The following is a 14,447-nucleotide window of genomic DNA, read 5'->3' as shown; positions in this document are numbered from 1 at the left end:
GGCTCTCAGATTCTCCCCAAACCATATCGATCAAATCAAAGTTAATTTGGTGCCATCATGTACGTGAAAAAAACCAGATCAGTATATTTTCTGGCCAATTGCTTCAGATGTGATTGTATATTCAGATTCAATTCCAATCAACCATTTCACCTTAAGATATAAACAACTCTTCAAGATGATGCTAGTTGGACCCATAGACTAATTTTCACCGTAATCCAACGGAACCAATAGAGCGGAGTTCAGGGTGAATACGATACAAATCTGATAACAAACTAATATCACCTTACAATTCTTTCGATATCATCCACTATCAGATACAAGCTTCCACACTGATGCAGTTCGCCAAATCCCAGGAAAAAAATTTGCCCACCAGGGTATTTGACAAAAAGCAACACTGGAATCACAAAAAGTAAAAAAGAAACATATGCAGCATGGTGAATGGATTGTATCATTCAAGCATTACAATGCATGGATATTGATTATGCATTTACTGGCAGGAAGTGAGTAAATACTTAAAATCAGAAGATAGGTTGCGTCTTGAAATGAAAAACTAAAATCATATAAAATTAAGGAACCGTAAAAACAGTCTTTGGTTTGACATCTACCAACATCAAAAACTTTATTCTTTGCATGCCAGAAAAATCTTGCCACTTGACAGCCACATCAGAGTACATATCAAAGCTTTGTGAAAGTATATAAGAAATCAAGACAAAGAGAACGTCATATTGATGATCAAGCCACCAGTGCCCCAGCTAGCCAGCTCTCATTCTTCAGGTGAATCCGAACGGATGGCTGCAAAGCAGATGGACGAATTAGCAAAAAGAAGGAATTGCAAAGCATGCAATAGTGTAATGCAATCTGTTGGTGCTAATCCATATGTAACTTGCATACATAAATCATATGCTAGCAACCAAATAAATTTCTCAGGTAACTAAGAAAATAAAGGGAGGTGATAATATTAGTTGCACAATAACATTAAGACTGCAGTAATTAGAAATTGCAAGTGCCTTATTTGAGCCACCAGACTCCTGAAACGCCTAAATATCACGTAATTAGCACGCCTGTGATTTGCAATATCTAAATTGCGAGATGCATCAACACTACCAGGGATATACAATTATTGCAGTTAGTATCAAATACGTTTCAGACTGTGCTGATACTTTTGCCATAGGTTGCATCATGTATATAAAATTCTAATTAAGCAAACTTCCTGGCAACAATTCAATCGCATGTAGTGGAGATGAGAATCCGTAGCTTGTACGGTACATATGGATGTTCAAATTTGATGTAGTTTGAAGGATACAGGAGTCACATTGACAGATATCCCATGAATTTTTTCCCCTGTTAATTTTTTATCCATTCAGTTTTATGTCATCATGTACACTATTTGACTATGCAGGTTTAGTCTGATCCCTTTCCACGACTACAATGACATCAAACAATAAGACACACACTTCATGCCTTTACTATGCCTTTCGAGATAAGGTGGGTTTAACCTGGAGTGTTCATTCCAGATAAACAGGATGAATCCACAGTGAATTAATGCTTTGGGAGAAGCAATTTTGACAGGTTTTGTAAGCTGGTTGACAAAGAAAGTATGAGAATGGGGAAGCACTTGTGAAAATTGCTCATAGATATTGAAAAGAACTAGATTCATGTAAAGAAGTTACAACGGCAACAGGAGATTAGTTATTGGGAAATGACAAATTAAACTGAAGGGGTAGGAATTGCAGGTGCCAAGGTAAGTCGCTGGACTTTTTCAGCATATTCTTCACAAGTCACACAAAAAGGCCAAAAATGGAGGTGGGGCAGTAGAATCTGAAGATGTATCACATAAGCCTTGAAGCAGTTGGATGCGTAAACATCAAATATGTAATTGAGATAATACTAGATAGTATACTGAAGTTACTTATACAACTCATGAGTTTCTCCACACCATTGATAGTATACATCTAAGATCAGCAAGCCAACATGCCACAGGTAACAAGCACAGGGCTAGGGTGTCGAAACTTGAAGAGAAATTGAGGACAGAGAAAGGCAATGCATTAAACAAATTGAGGACAGAGAAAGGTAACAAATGTTGAAGTTATAAGCTGATTTTTTTTAAGGCATGTGATACAAGAAGAACCAAAAGGCCACTTATTTGTCTTGCAAATCAATTGAATAAGTAAGTTCTACAGAAGTGCAAACATTAATCAGTCACCTTGAGTTAGAAGCTGGAGGCTATCTTTACTGCCTCCCTCAAAGTGCAAGCTTCCCAAAGCCATGGTGCAATTATTGACGTACAACAATAGAGAAGATTCAAGATTTTATTTCAAGGTGGGTTTATCAAAGACTAATAATAACTGGAAGAAATAAAGTAATCTTTTATGATGGAGAAAATGAAATCTGATAGTTGATGATTGAGTGGATTAGAAAAATAGCGCCGCGATATTCCAATTTGCGATCTTTGTGAATAATATTGTTGAACGTTATCTATGTAGTGCAAGGATCTTGAAAAGGGCCCTAGACAATGAAGATGAAAGGTGACCAAAATCAAGCAAATCTGACAGGTTAGTCAAGGACATGGTCTACCGTACCGCCCGATACTGGGCATACCGTACCATACCGTCCGGTACAAGACGTTCCGTACCATACTAGAAGAAATCCGGTACGAAGCTTATCTTTAAATCGATACAAGCCCATACCGCCCTATATCGAGATGTACTGAAGCATACTGAGATGCGTACCGGTCCATACCGAGGCTTACCAAAATAAAAATTGAAAAAATGGTTAGAGAGCTATTTCGATATAGATATATACCGTACCATACCATACTGTACCAAACTGATAAGGTATCCGGTATTGAGATTGCAGACCTTGGTCAGAAATTTTATTTTCTGAATGTGACCTAGACCAATTCATAATGTTGATAAGAGAGTTATTAGATATTCCAAGTTTCTTGCTTTAAAAGGATAACAATTTATCATTTTTTATGCAGGGAGGAAAAAAAGAAAGAAAGGAAAAGATAACAGTCTCTGTGCATTACAACAAAAGCTCTTTGATTGAGATTAGACTGAAGGAAGACATGCATGTGCCTTTGGTAAAGTTAGGTCGCAAACATAGAAATCCTCCTTTTAAAATCCCTTGCCTTGTTCTTCTGCTTCCTTAACCAGAATGAAAATTTAGGATCTCATGTTTCCACATTCATTCAATGTCATCTTTTTAAGATGTCAGAATCATGTCTTCTCTAGAACTACAAATCAGAACAATTTTATGCAGGGCAAGCAGTAAGCAATGATGGCAGATGATTCTTCTAACCAACTGGAGCAAAGTAAGACCAAGGCTGCAGATAGTTCACATCAGACTCCTATAACCCAATGCAGTCGTGACCTTACTAGGCGGAATTGGATATGATGTTTTAGAACCTTAGGTCGAAGTACATGTTAAAAACAATCCCGTTAAAAATAACTGTGTTATATTTGGTCATTTCATTGTCGCAATTGACTCGACTCAGAACTAGGACTGCCCATAGCAGGCTCGCAGAAATAGAATCCGTAGAAAGGCTTCTGGCATTGGAATTAAGAATACAGCTGAGGTTTGATGGTATCATACGATCAAAAAACCGGCCAAAATCGCACCTTTTTTTCCCAATTAACCTTGAGGTGCAAAAACCTAGAATTTTTGCAATCTATTGAGCAAGTTATTCAACACCAAAGCAAAAACAACTCAAAGTATAAATGAATCGGCATAAATATGTGCATATATAAACACATTCGATCATTTGCACAAAATATGGAGGGGATTCAAAAGTCGATTCAACCGCACATGATATCCAAACGAATGCATAGACTTTGGGATAGAACGAGATCGGATGCGGAAAAAAAGGGAGGAGGAAGAAGGGAGGGGGAGGGCTCACTGGGCTTCTCAGGCTTGCCGTTCGCCCACTTGGAAATGACGAAATGGACATTCTCCCGGTTGACGGCCTCCGACTTGTGGGGCTCCTTGAGGCAGCTCCGCACCAGGGACGCGCAGATGTTGGAGTAGGTTATGTACGTCATCCCCGCGGCCCTCCAGAACGGGACCGCCGCGCTCGATCCGGCCGCCGCTGATGCCATCGCCCCCGATGATCTCAACTCTCCGCCACCCAACCAAATTCCCCTCTCCTTCCTCTCCCGGAAGCTCTCGCTTCTTCGCTTATAAATAAACCTGATGACGTCGGAGGGCATTGTCGTAATTTCGTTGAGAGGGCTCGCCCGCTTTTGGGTGAGGACGTCGCGGCCGGACCGGACCCAGGAAAGGAACCCAGTTTGAGATCGGACACGTACTAAATCTCTATCAAGGTTTTTGCCTCTAATTATGAACACAGAAGAAACAGAATAAAAATTTTCATTAAAAAAATAACGACTTTTTTTTATATGAATTTGAAGTTTGAGCACCCAAACTTCTACTACCCATGTGGCTGCAAATGAGCAAACCAAAGCTGAGGAGTGATCTGCTTAATTTCCAATCATCATATAAAAAAAGATTGTCGAGCGTGGTCAAGATGACCATTTGATCAATCCATTTATCCATTAACTTGCTCATTTGATTTCAATTATCTATTGAAGCATGCTCATGATTTATAAATCCATTATTCACTATTATAGCATGGTGGTCGAAGGACAAAAGGATGAAGGAATAATTATCACCCCTGCTGTAATCATGTTAATCATTTCGAAGCAACATCAAGAAGGCAATGGGCTCATGGTGATGCTCTTAGCTTGTTGTCTTGAACAAAAAGTTTGCCCAAGGATGACCAACAAGAGAATTTTAATCCAAACACATCTTTGGATTTAGTAGGAATCATAATAAAATCTAATTCTTATTTTGAGAGCTGTAGGTTTTGCTCTGTCTGTTATATATCGTAGAAGTTCAATCTGTTAATGTTTTATCTATATTAACAAGTTATTGTACTTTATTTTTTCCTGTCTATGTTTTTCCTCCATTTATGCATTGCTTTAGATGGATACTTTTATAAATAAATATAGGGATTTGATTTATTGGATTTTGATTGTCCATAAGTATGCACTGATTATTTCATTGTACATTTTGATTTTGGAATAGACATAGATCCCAATTAAATAGCGATAAATTTCCTCCTAAAAAATATTATTTTTATTATTATTTTGACATCAACAAATATAAAAATTGTCATCCTAAAAAAGTAATCTATTCTTTGTGAATCCGCTACTGCTCCTCATTTGGGTATGTTAACATTTCCTTTATCATTTATACATATAACTGTAAGAAAATTTGTAATCTTTACTAAACAGTTATATTAAATCAAAATTACATATGTGAGAGGTGGTCTTTACCCCGAATGTAATATTTTGATGTCCTAAATGAACCCATTTTTTACAATTTCAGAGAATATTGAACACTAAACTATTTTTTCCGCCTGCAATATATCTTGAACACCCAATTTTATCATTATTTAGTAACAATATCTATCCATCCATTAGTATACTTTTCTTTCATTCAACCCTCTCACCAAACTAGCATTGATTTCTTCCAATATCTAAAAAAATAATGAGATGTAGTTATACATTTTTGAATAATCATCAACAATTTCTATACAAATAATATATTTTCAAAAAACTTGATTCAATAAGAAAACATCATACTAATATATCATAATTAGTCATCAAAATGGTCTCCTAAGGGCCCGTCTGTTGTATAAGTAAGAAATTAAAAATTGCTACGAAATTATTTGAAATATGCTTTTTGAACAAACTTTAAAAAACATTGAAGAAAATTTCATTGTACAAAATTATAAACTGCTTTTACAAATCAAGTCTCACTGAACCTAAAATAACTTGACAAACTTGTTATGACCTAGCAAAATCTATTTTTGGATTAAATTTTTGGTTGAGGTTGGATCTAGGTTTAGTTTCTTTTAGATAAAGGGGGACTAGTCTCCACCTTTCCCACCTAAGTCTCAGTCAATCTAAAATAACTTGGAAAAGTTAATAGCCTGGCAAAATCTCTCTTTTCTTTTTTTCAGGGGTTGCCTTTGGCTAAGTGGCAGGGATGATATCATTTGAGCAAGTGCTCACTAGTGAACTTTAGGTTAATTAACTAAAGATAAGTCTCACTTGAATCTATATAACTCAACAAAACTCATATAACATGATCAAATTTGTACTTGAATTTAAAAATTCAGGTTTGGAGTGCATTCCTATTTGATTCTTAAAGTAATGGTTCAAATCAAGCTAAGGTTGGGTTTTTATTAGTTGTGCTAGCATGATCAATCTAGACTTGAAACAATCCAAATTACATCCATGTAGGAAGAGGTACAAATTCAAGTCAAAGAAAGGATCGATGTTTCTCTTTTTCACTTTGAATTGAGAGGGGTTGTTTATCTCTCCTATCCATTCAATATATGGAGAGATTTAGAGAAATAGATAGTTCTCATGTAGCAAAGCATATATAATGTGCAAAAAGATATTAACGTATGGCTACAAAAATAGATTTCATCAAGAAGAAGAAAGAATTTTCTTTGCCTGCTCAACTTAAATATCTCAAAATAAAAATTATAAAAAAAGATAAAAATTTTTGGGAGCAAGGTTGTAAATCCTTTTATTTTTATTAAGAATAAATACAAATGTTACATATATCTTATATCTATATTAGTAAGGTCCATTCTTATAAAAATTTAGTTAAATTCCTCATCTAGTTAGAAGAGATTATAACTTACCCTAAAAGATTATGACTATTAAAAATAATTACAAAAAGGTTAAAAAAAATTTAAAGCTAAATTTTGACTTCTATAACAACTTTGTCTTCTGCTAGATTAGCTAATTCATCTTGGATTAGAAGATACATCTAGTAGTGCTTGTTGGGAGCTTTTTGTCATCTAATATACTAAAAATAGATATTGTATGGAAAAATTATGGTCTTTGGAACTTGCAGTTTGTACTTAGTGCTATATGTAATCGATTTTGCTCCAAAACCTTATCTAGCTCTACCTGGAATTAAGGCTACAAATAGATTGGGTTGACCCATTAGACTTGACCCGATCCGACTCAATCCTTCCTTAAAGATCCGGCGGGGTGGGTCGGGTTCAAATATTAGACCCAATCCACATTTCAGTTGGGTCCATAATTCATAAATTTTGTCTTGACCCAACTTGACTCGATCGTATACTACACATGTCTATTTTGAATCTTCCTATTAGTTACTCGATTCGACTGAATTGAACCGAATTGACTCGAAGAAAGTATTCCAAATCATTTTTTTGTTCAAAGAATTTAGTAGCCTCGTGGCTAACTTGAGGCTTTTCTATTAATATGTATAGACATATATAAATAGAGATGTTTTTCTCGTATCTCTTATAATGATTTTAAAAATAATATTGTCACACTTGCCGAGAGAAATGGTGGTTTGTACCAGTAACTTCACTGTGAACCAAAATACACCATCTTAGTATCTGGCTCTGTATCGTTGCCATTCTATTACTATATCGATATGCTCGATACTAGAGCCAGTTCGACGTACCAAGTGCCGGTACACCCCTCATATCGGTATGCCGTATTGTATACTGAACTAGTATTGTATAGTAGTCTCATACTGTTTGGTTCGATACGGTATGGTATATCTTGCTGTGAACGATATGCCATCATGGGCTAAAAAGAGGAAAATTAAAGAATATAGGTATGGAGAAGCATAATTGGAAAGGTTTTTGGCAAGTGGCCACAAGCAGTAGGACGCAAAACCTCACCTCTTTGCAAACTCACTCGGAAGTCCGAGTCAAGTTTATGTATTGGATCATTGAGACCATAATTCCTTGCCCGACATACTAAATCCAAATTCATGTGTTCGTCTTTTGGTAACCTGTTTGTCAGAAATATGAGAGTCCAGGATCATGCGCTAGACCATGTATTAGGTCACCCGGGTTTAGTTCATAAATCCGAAGCTAGTATATACAAAAGAATTAAGATAATGTTTATGTACTAAATATTTTGTGATCCCGATTTATATGATAAATTGGGATCACATCCATCCAGAATGGGGCCTGGCCCATTTTCTTTTCTCCGTTAAGTTAAAGGCCCATTTTAAGTCACGTTTGGGTTGAATTTGACCATGTTAGATTCGACTAGAGATATTGAGCCATTTCTAGTTGGTTTTTTCGTTCCATCGTGTCTCAATTTTGCCAGGTCTAGATCTATAAATCGAGAATAGAGTCCACATTGTGGTCCGTTATTGGATTGTATGCAAACAATCTAGATCCCGAGCGGGTAAAAATCAAATTAGTAGACAAGATTCACTCACAAAAGTCACAAATGTCTATGTGCAATGCAAGCCACATTAAGCTCTTCAAAGTTGCATACAGGATTCAGACAGTAAATCAGATGATGCTAACGCACTGTAAAAAGATCGACATGTACACGAATGTCCGTTACACCTCAAAGTATTTCCATTGGTCCAATGATTATTACTTATGTTCATTTGATGCCAGCCATATAATTTCTATACGACTACACACCACTGAATACTCGATGTTTCCTTGTGTTAGGCATACCTGACCATCCGTGTTTCCCACCCATTGGGCTCGTTTGGTTCGCAGGAAAAGGAGGGGGGAAAGTGTGGTCAACGGGAAAGTAATGAAATGCCTCTTGTTTGGTTGGAGTTTTCAAAGGAGAGAGATGGGAAAGTTGTATTCCCATGGGAATATGATTCCCACATTTCATGGGAAAGTCTTTCCCATGAGAAACATGGGAAAGTTACTTTCCCATGAGGTGGGAATCACTCCTTTTTTATTTTTTCCCAAAAAGACCCTTTAGCATTAAAGAAGCATTAAAGAGGCATTAAAGACCTAATTTTTATTAAGGGCATAATAGGAATTATACTTAACTTTTCTAGGAAAGTGGATGGTCAACCAAACATAAGCACTTTGGAAATTTGTCACTTTCCCATGGTTAACCAAACATGCCAAAAGTACTTTCCTAGGTATCCTCTTTCTAGGAATCTGATTCCCAGGAATGATATTCCTAGGAGGGAAAATACTTCCCGCGAACCAAACGAGCCGTAAGTGTTTTCTTAAGGGTACATTCTTTTATCCCGTCATGTAATTCGGCGTTGTAAAACTTCAACCATCCATGAAACCAAAAAAAAAAGTCACCAGATCGACAAAAATAAATCATAATAACACCATGATATGATAAATATAATGTTATGGATTAAATTATTTAGATTATATTATCTCTTGCCACTTAGATAAAAGGTTGAAGGGTTTGAAGTCAACCTCTAACAATCAAAGAAGGGAAAAAAAAGTGAAGATTAGCCTTTCCTAATCTCAATATATACACATAATAATAAAATTAGATTAGAATAAATTAAAATTTAATATAAAATATCAATTTACTTGTATTTTATATGTGTATTTAATATTTTTTTAATATTATTAAATATTTAATATAATAGAATATCTAATAGATTAATATCCTGTGTTATTATGTATCTTATGATCATAACTAATTATTAACAAATTCTGTTGATTGATACGGGCTGATTTTTCGTTACGATGGATTGATGAAACAATAGCCAGCCCAACAGCCACAACAACTATATATATATATATATATATATCGGAATAGAAAACCAAAAAAAGGGGAAAAGAAGAGTAAGTAAAGTAGACCTCGCTAAGATTCAATGACATGACTAAACTTCTGCAGAGCTAATAAGCTATGACATGTTGTTCTATTTTTCTTTGATTGAAAATTTAATATACTAGTTTTTATGATCCAAATGAACCAAGTGACAAAAGAAGATAAATAAATAAATTAAAAGAATAAATGGAGAGGTTATAACTTATAAACCCACATTATTGAAACCAAAGAAAAATTCTCCGAGGGATCCCAAAAAAAAGAAACGGACTCACCGGCTCACCAACTACGATCCGCCCCGTGTTATCTGTGGCAAGAGAGAGGGGGGTATGAAGGTCGGGGAGACGCAGTTTGGGATAAAACGAGAAGAAAAGGCCCGACTCTGGTGAGATTTTTGTCAACGGTCGAGACGAGAAGAGAACCCATGGTGCTGGGATCCGGGGGTTAGGCTTTTAATCAGAATATCACAGGCTTTATTTTTAAATAGCTTATATCATAAATAATTTATTACGATTTTTTTGTTAAAAAAGACACATGCCTTACCAAAAATAAAAATAAACAAAGGTGTATCATATTGTGCCTACAGTGTCCTATTGTAACCTAGCACTTATTAGTTCATATTCTAGTAAAAATAAGCGCCATATTAAAAAAAATAAAAAATAAAAAACCACGTTTATTCATGCGTTCCATTCTAGTTGATATATGATGGCAACCCATGTTGAGATCATTGTGCCAATTATTTGGTTTTTGCAGCTAGGAGAAGCCGAATGGTTGTGATTCAATGTAGTTAGAAACTTATTTTACTATTTATTTATTTGTACTAAAAATGTACTCCCATTTTAAGTGAATGCAATTTTTTTGTCCTTCACAAAAAAGCAAAATCTAAAGCAATAAAAACATGTTATTTATAAAAATATGAGAAATCAAAATTGAGTTTTTGTTAGAAGTTTTGCACAAGAGGAGACGACGGAGTCCCACATGCTTATGGCAAGGGATAGCATGATTGTAGGATGTGCCCACACTATGAGGCTCTGTTTCTACTATTCCAACCTAGCTATTGGATTTTTTATACTTTGACTCTCATGGATATAAATATATGAGAAATATATAATACTTCTATCCTCCGGGAAAAAAAAACTAATATAGGCATTTGCAACATTGCCGCCTAAAATTTAAAGTACTAGGCTAATCAGAACTCAAAACATTGAAGGAATCGCTACGATCTCCTGGTATATATTTATTGCTAGGAACCTAGTTCAAGCTTTTCTCTTTTTAATCCACCGAGATCCCTCGTTCTTTAACGACTAGTTTGGTTCGCGAAAAGATTTTTTTGTTATTGGAATATTTTTTCTGAGAAGCAGACACTTGGGTATATGATGCTTGAAAAGTAATTTTTGCATGTTTGGTTAACTATGGAAAAATGACATATTCTATAGTAGCTTATATTTGGTTGACTATCTACTATTTTGAAAAAAAATATAAAATATCTATTATGTCTTTAATTAAAAAAAAGACCTTATCTCATTTTATCTAAAAGTTTAAGGGCATATTTGAAGAAAAAAAAAATTATCCCCATTCTCAACTTGTGGGAATTGAATTTTTCCATGTCCAACATATATTTCCTTCTCATGAAACGGGATACTTTTATTCCTATGGAAATACTACTTTCTTATCTTTCTTCTATGAAAACTCCAATCAAATTTGAAGTCTTTCTTTATTTTTCTATTGATCATACTTTCCCACCTCCTTTTTTCCGCAAGCCAAATGAGTCATTTAAATCTTCAACTCTTAGCAATCCTGAATATAATTTGTGGTTGAGACAGTCCATTACTTCTCGCACTTCAAATCTTCAAATTTTACAAGTCTTACACTTTTGAAGAATTTATATCCTACACCATATGCACCACAAAAACAATTTGAGACGATGTGACAGGGTGGTAATCCAAAACGAGCGTATGATGAATAAGATCTATAGGAACAAGATAAGATGATTGGCATGGTGCACTGCAGAATGATATAGGGTATAATTTATCCGCCTCCTGATAGATGGCCTATACGACCACATCCAAGGCACATTGGCCTATACGCCTTAGTGAGGGACTCCGTGGTAAAAGTCTCCGCTCTTTTTATACAACTTGACACCCAACAGCGTGTCGGCCAAGAAAGCATCCACATCTACACCACAAGGATGTTCTATTCATTTTCTCCTACTTTTGTCGAGTTTTGTTACTTGGTTCGGCGCTATCTCCTTCAATAGGATCATACAAATCTTTGCAAAATAGTAAATCTTCCATTCAGAGCTTCAAAATTGAATAATTAGAAAATGTGAGTTTAACCATACTGCCACCTGAATACTCTTCCATTTAATCAACACAAGAAAAATTAAGCTACTAGCAACATGTTCTGATACCACTTTGTTGGAAAAAAATGTGATAAAAAAATAATGATGTCACAAACTTCTTTTCCCTCTTTGTATAATTAAATAGGATATCACTCACCAAGCAATAATAATCATTATGATCTACTCAAGCAATTAACAGGAAAAATAATCAAGTAATCCAGAAACAAGAGATAACACAATTTTTAATATGGAAAACTCTTCTATGTGAAGGAAAAAAACTATGGGACCTAGTCCAGCCAAAAACTTTCACTATTTAGAATAATGGGATTATAATAGATCCTTTCTAGTTCAATTAAAAGCTATACAAATATCAACAAAATTAAATCTTGGCTTTCACAATAAAAACATTCATCACCAATCAGACAGATTTCAACAATAAATAATAAAACAGAAAATAAATCTCATCAAGTGTTGATGATTGAAATAATTAATAGAGAAATTTTTTTAACGGTCCAAATTATTCAATTTGTTGTTCTCAATGCCGAAAATAATATACTAAAATTTTAGATAAATCTGGATACAATCAATTATTCGGTCGTTCAACAAAGCAGCACCCTACCTTTCTATTCTTCTCTATTTCTTTTTTTTCTCTTCCTTTTTTTTTGGGTGAAAAAATAGGAGGGGGGAGAGGCAACCTCACCCGCGTAGTAGCCCCCACTGGGTCATCCTTCTACCAGGGAATGTTCGATGCAGGCCGCAAATTTTCGCGTACCCTTTCCGACCCGTGGGCTCCTCTTACTGGGATCAACACCCATGTATAAGTACGTCACTCGAGTGCCACCTCGGTACTAGCGAACCAGTAGCGCTCCCATCGAAAGCATCCAAAAGTGGAGCATCCGGTCTCCGAATTTAATCGACATCCGTGCATTTCAAATATGTACCATCCCGGTGGAAACAAAGCCCATTCTAATTTTTCATTTTTCGTAGGCCTCCGTGTCCCAAGATTTTTTTGGGATTAACTCAGAGGTGGGTCTCACGCAAGGAGTGACCACACCAACAAAGCTATTCAAACATTTCAGATATGGTAAAATATTAAAAAATAAAGATATGCATTTTCCATTGCCTCCCCGTATCTAGGTACCTGCAACAAGCTGCCGGTCAACCCTAGCACCCCAATTCCCCTTATTTCGCCCTATTACCAGCAGGCCTTTTGTGACCCCTAGTCTCCTTTTCACACCAAAATGGCCCCTACTCTAATTAGGGAGCCTAGGTATTTTGGAAGCAAGAGCGCCTGCCAGCTGTCACATGGTGGAAGCAGCTGAAAAATAACTTCAAAGTGTTAATTGAAAGAAAAAAAATTAGAGGTAAAGTTTTTTTTTCAAAAAAAAAAGTTGAAGGAATTGAAATATACTTTTCTCTAAGCTAGAGTGCAACGAGAAGGTGCTCATTGATCCAGTTGGGAAATTCTCTAACACAGAAAAGACTTGAGCTTGATACAAATATGAAGTGGATTTAATTGTTTGCGATGAATTATATGACTAAATTGAATTTTCAAAACCTATATACCTAAGATTTAAGGATCTCGCCAAGCATTATTTAGATGGAGAAGAAGGGAGGGCACATAGGAACTATTCTAAAAATTTTATAAAATAAAATAATTTAAAGTAAATTGACCATTTGCAGTGAAACCACCATGAATTATTTTTGTAATATACAAAATGTATTATCATAAAAATATAGTTTTGTCATAACGTGCTACGTTTAATTTGATCGGTCGTCGAATTGATTGGGATTAATGAGACTTTTTTTGGGGTTAAATTCTGAAATTCCAGAGCCTGCTCCTCACGTGATGCAGAAATTGACCGTTAGGGTAAGAAGTATGAAGAGAGAGAGAGAGAGGAGGAGGTACCCAGGTCTCACGTTTTCACATGGCTCATGATTCCCAACAGAAAGAAAAGATTGGAAACGACGAGGAGAAAGGTCGGAGCGGACAGAATAGTTTTGAGTGTTTTCATTGACGAAAGGGAAAAGGGCAAAGAAAGAAGGAAGGAGAGAAAGGAAGAAATAAAGAGCTGGATTTGACTCAAAAGGCGTGGAAAGTTCTGCTGGTCGTTAAAGTAGGGTGGGACCTACCAAACGACGCCACCTTTTCCAGTTTGTGATGAAGCATACGCTAAGCCTCTTCCTTTTGGGTGCCCCCAAAAGGGTGCCCATGGTCGTCGGTCATCTCTTTCTTTCTTTTTAGCTCAAACTTCAAAGTAACGGCATTATAGTGTTATAACAGTCGTTACCGTAGGTTGATGGAACTGTTATGTTTCATAATTACTGATCATTAGATGATCACTATATCGTACCAGTTGCTTTTTTTTTTCTTTCTTTTTGAGGCTGAAGGAGGCAAACTATAGAAGCAACGTCTGCTCGACTTGGATTCCCTCGCAAGTAGGACGGCCTTAGCGAGATTGGCCCTTTTTTTCAAAAAT

At 35.8% G+C, this 14,447-nt stretch overlaps 1 protein-coding gene across 1 annotated transcript; it reads right to left on the bottom strand.

The window, feature by feature from the left end:
- Nucleotides 1-530: 530 nt before the first annotated feature.
- Nucleotides 531-4,170, bottom strand: LOC103701693 (ATP synthase subunit epsilon, mitochondrial-like). The gene is made up of 2 exons (XM_008783860.4): nt 3,899-4,170; nt 531-792 (listed from the first exon to the last, which is right to left on the bottom strand). Exons 1-2 carry the CDS (start codon nt 4,095-4,097, stop codon nt 764-766), a joined length of 228 nt encoding a protein of 75 aa, XP_008782082.1. The 5' UTR covers nt 4,098-4,170; the 3' UTR covers nt 531-763.
- Nucleotides 4,171-14,447: the final 10,277 nt, after the last annotated feature.

Source organism: Phoenix dactylifera, chromosome 1 (assembly GCF_009389715.1).
Source record: "Phoenix dactylifera cultivar Barhee BC4 chromosome 1, palm_55x_up_171113_PBpolish2nd_filt_p, whole genome shotgun sequence".
NCBI classification, from domain to species: Eukaryota; Viridiplantae; Streptophyta; class Magnoliopsida; order Arecales; family Arecaceae; genus Phoenix; species Phoenix dactylifera.
Note: the sequence above shows the minus strand (reverse complement) of the source record. Positions and strands in the feature narration are given on the sequence as shown.

Bases quoted from the DNA above. Each gene is read 5' to 3' on its own strand.
- LOC103701693 (XM_008783860.4), bottom strand. From the start codon at position 4,097: ATGGCATCAGCGGCGGCCGGATCGAGCGCGGCGGTCCCGTTCTGGAGG. The intron at 793-3,898 runs GTGAGCCCTCCC...TCTGCTTTGCAG, and splicing joins CGGCAAGCCTGAGAAGCCCA to CCATCCGTTCGGATTCACCT.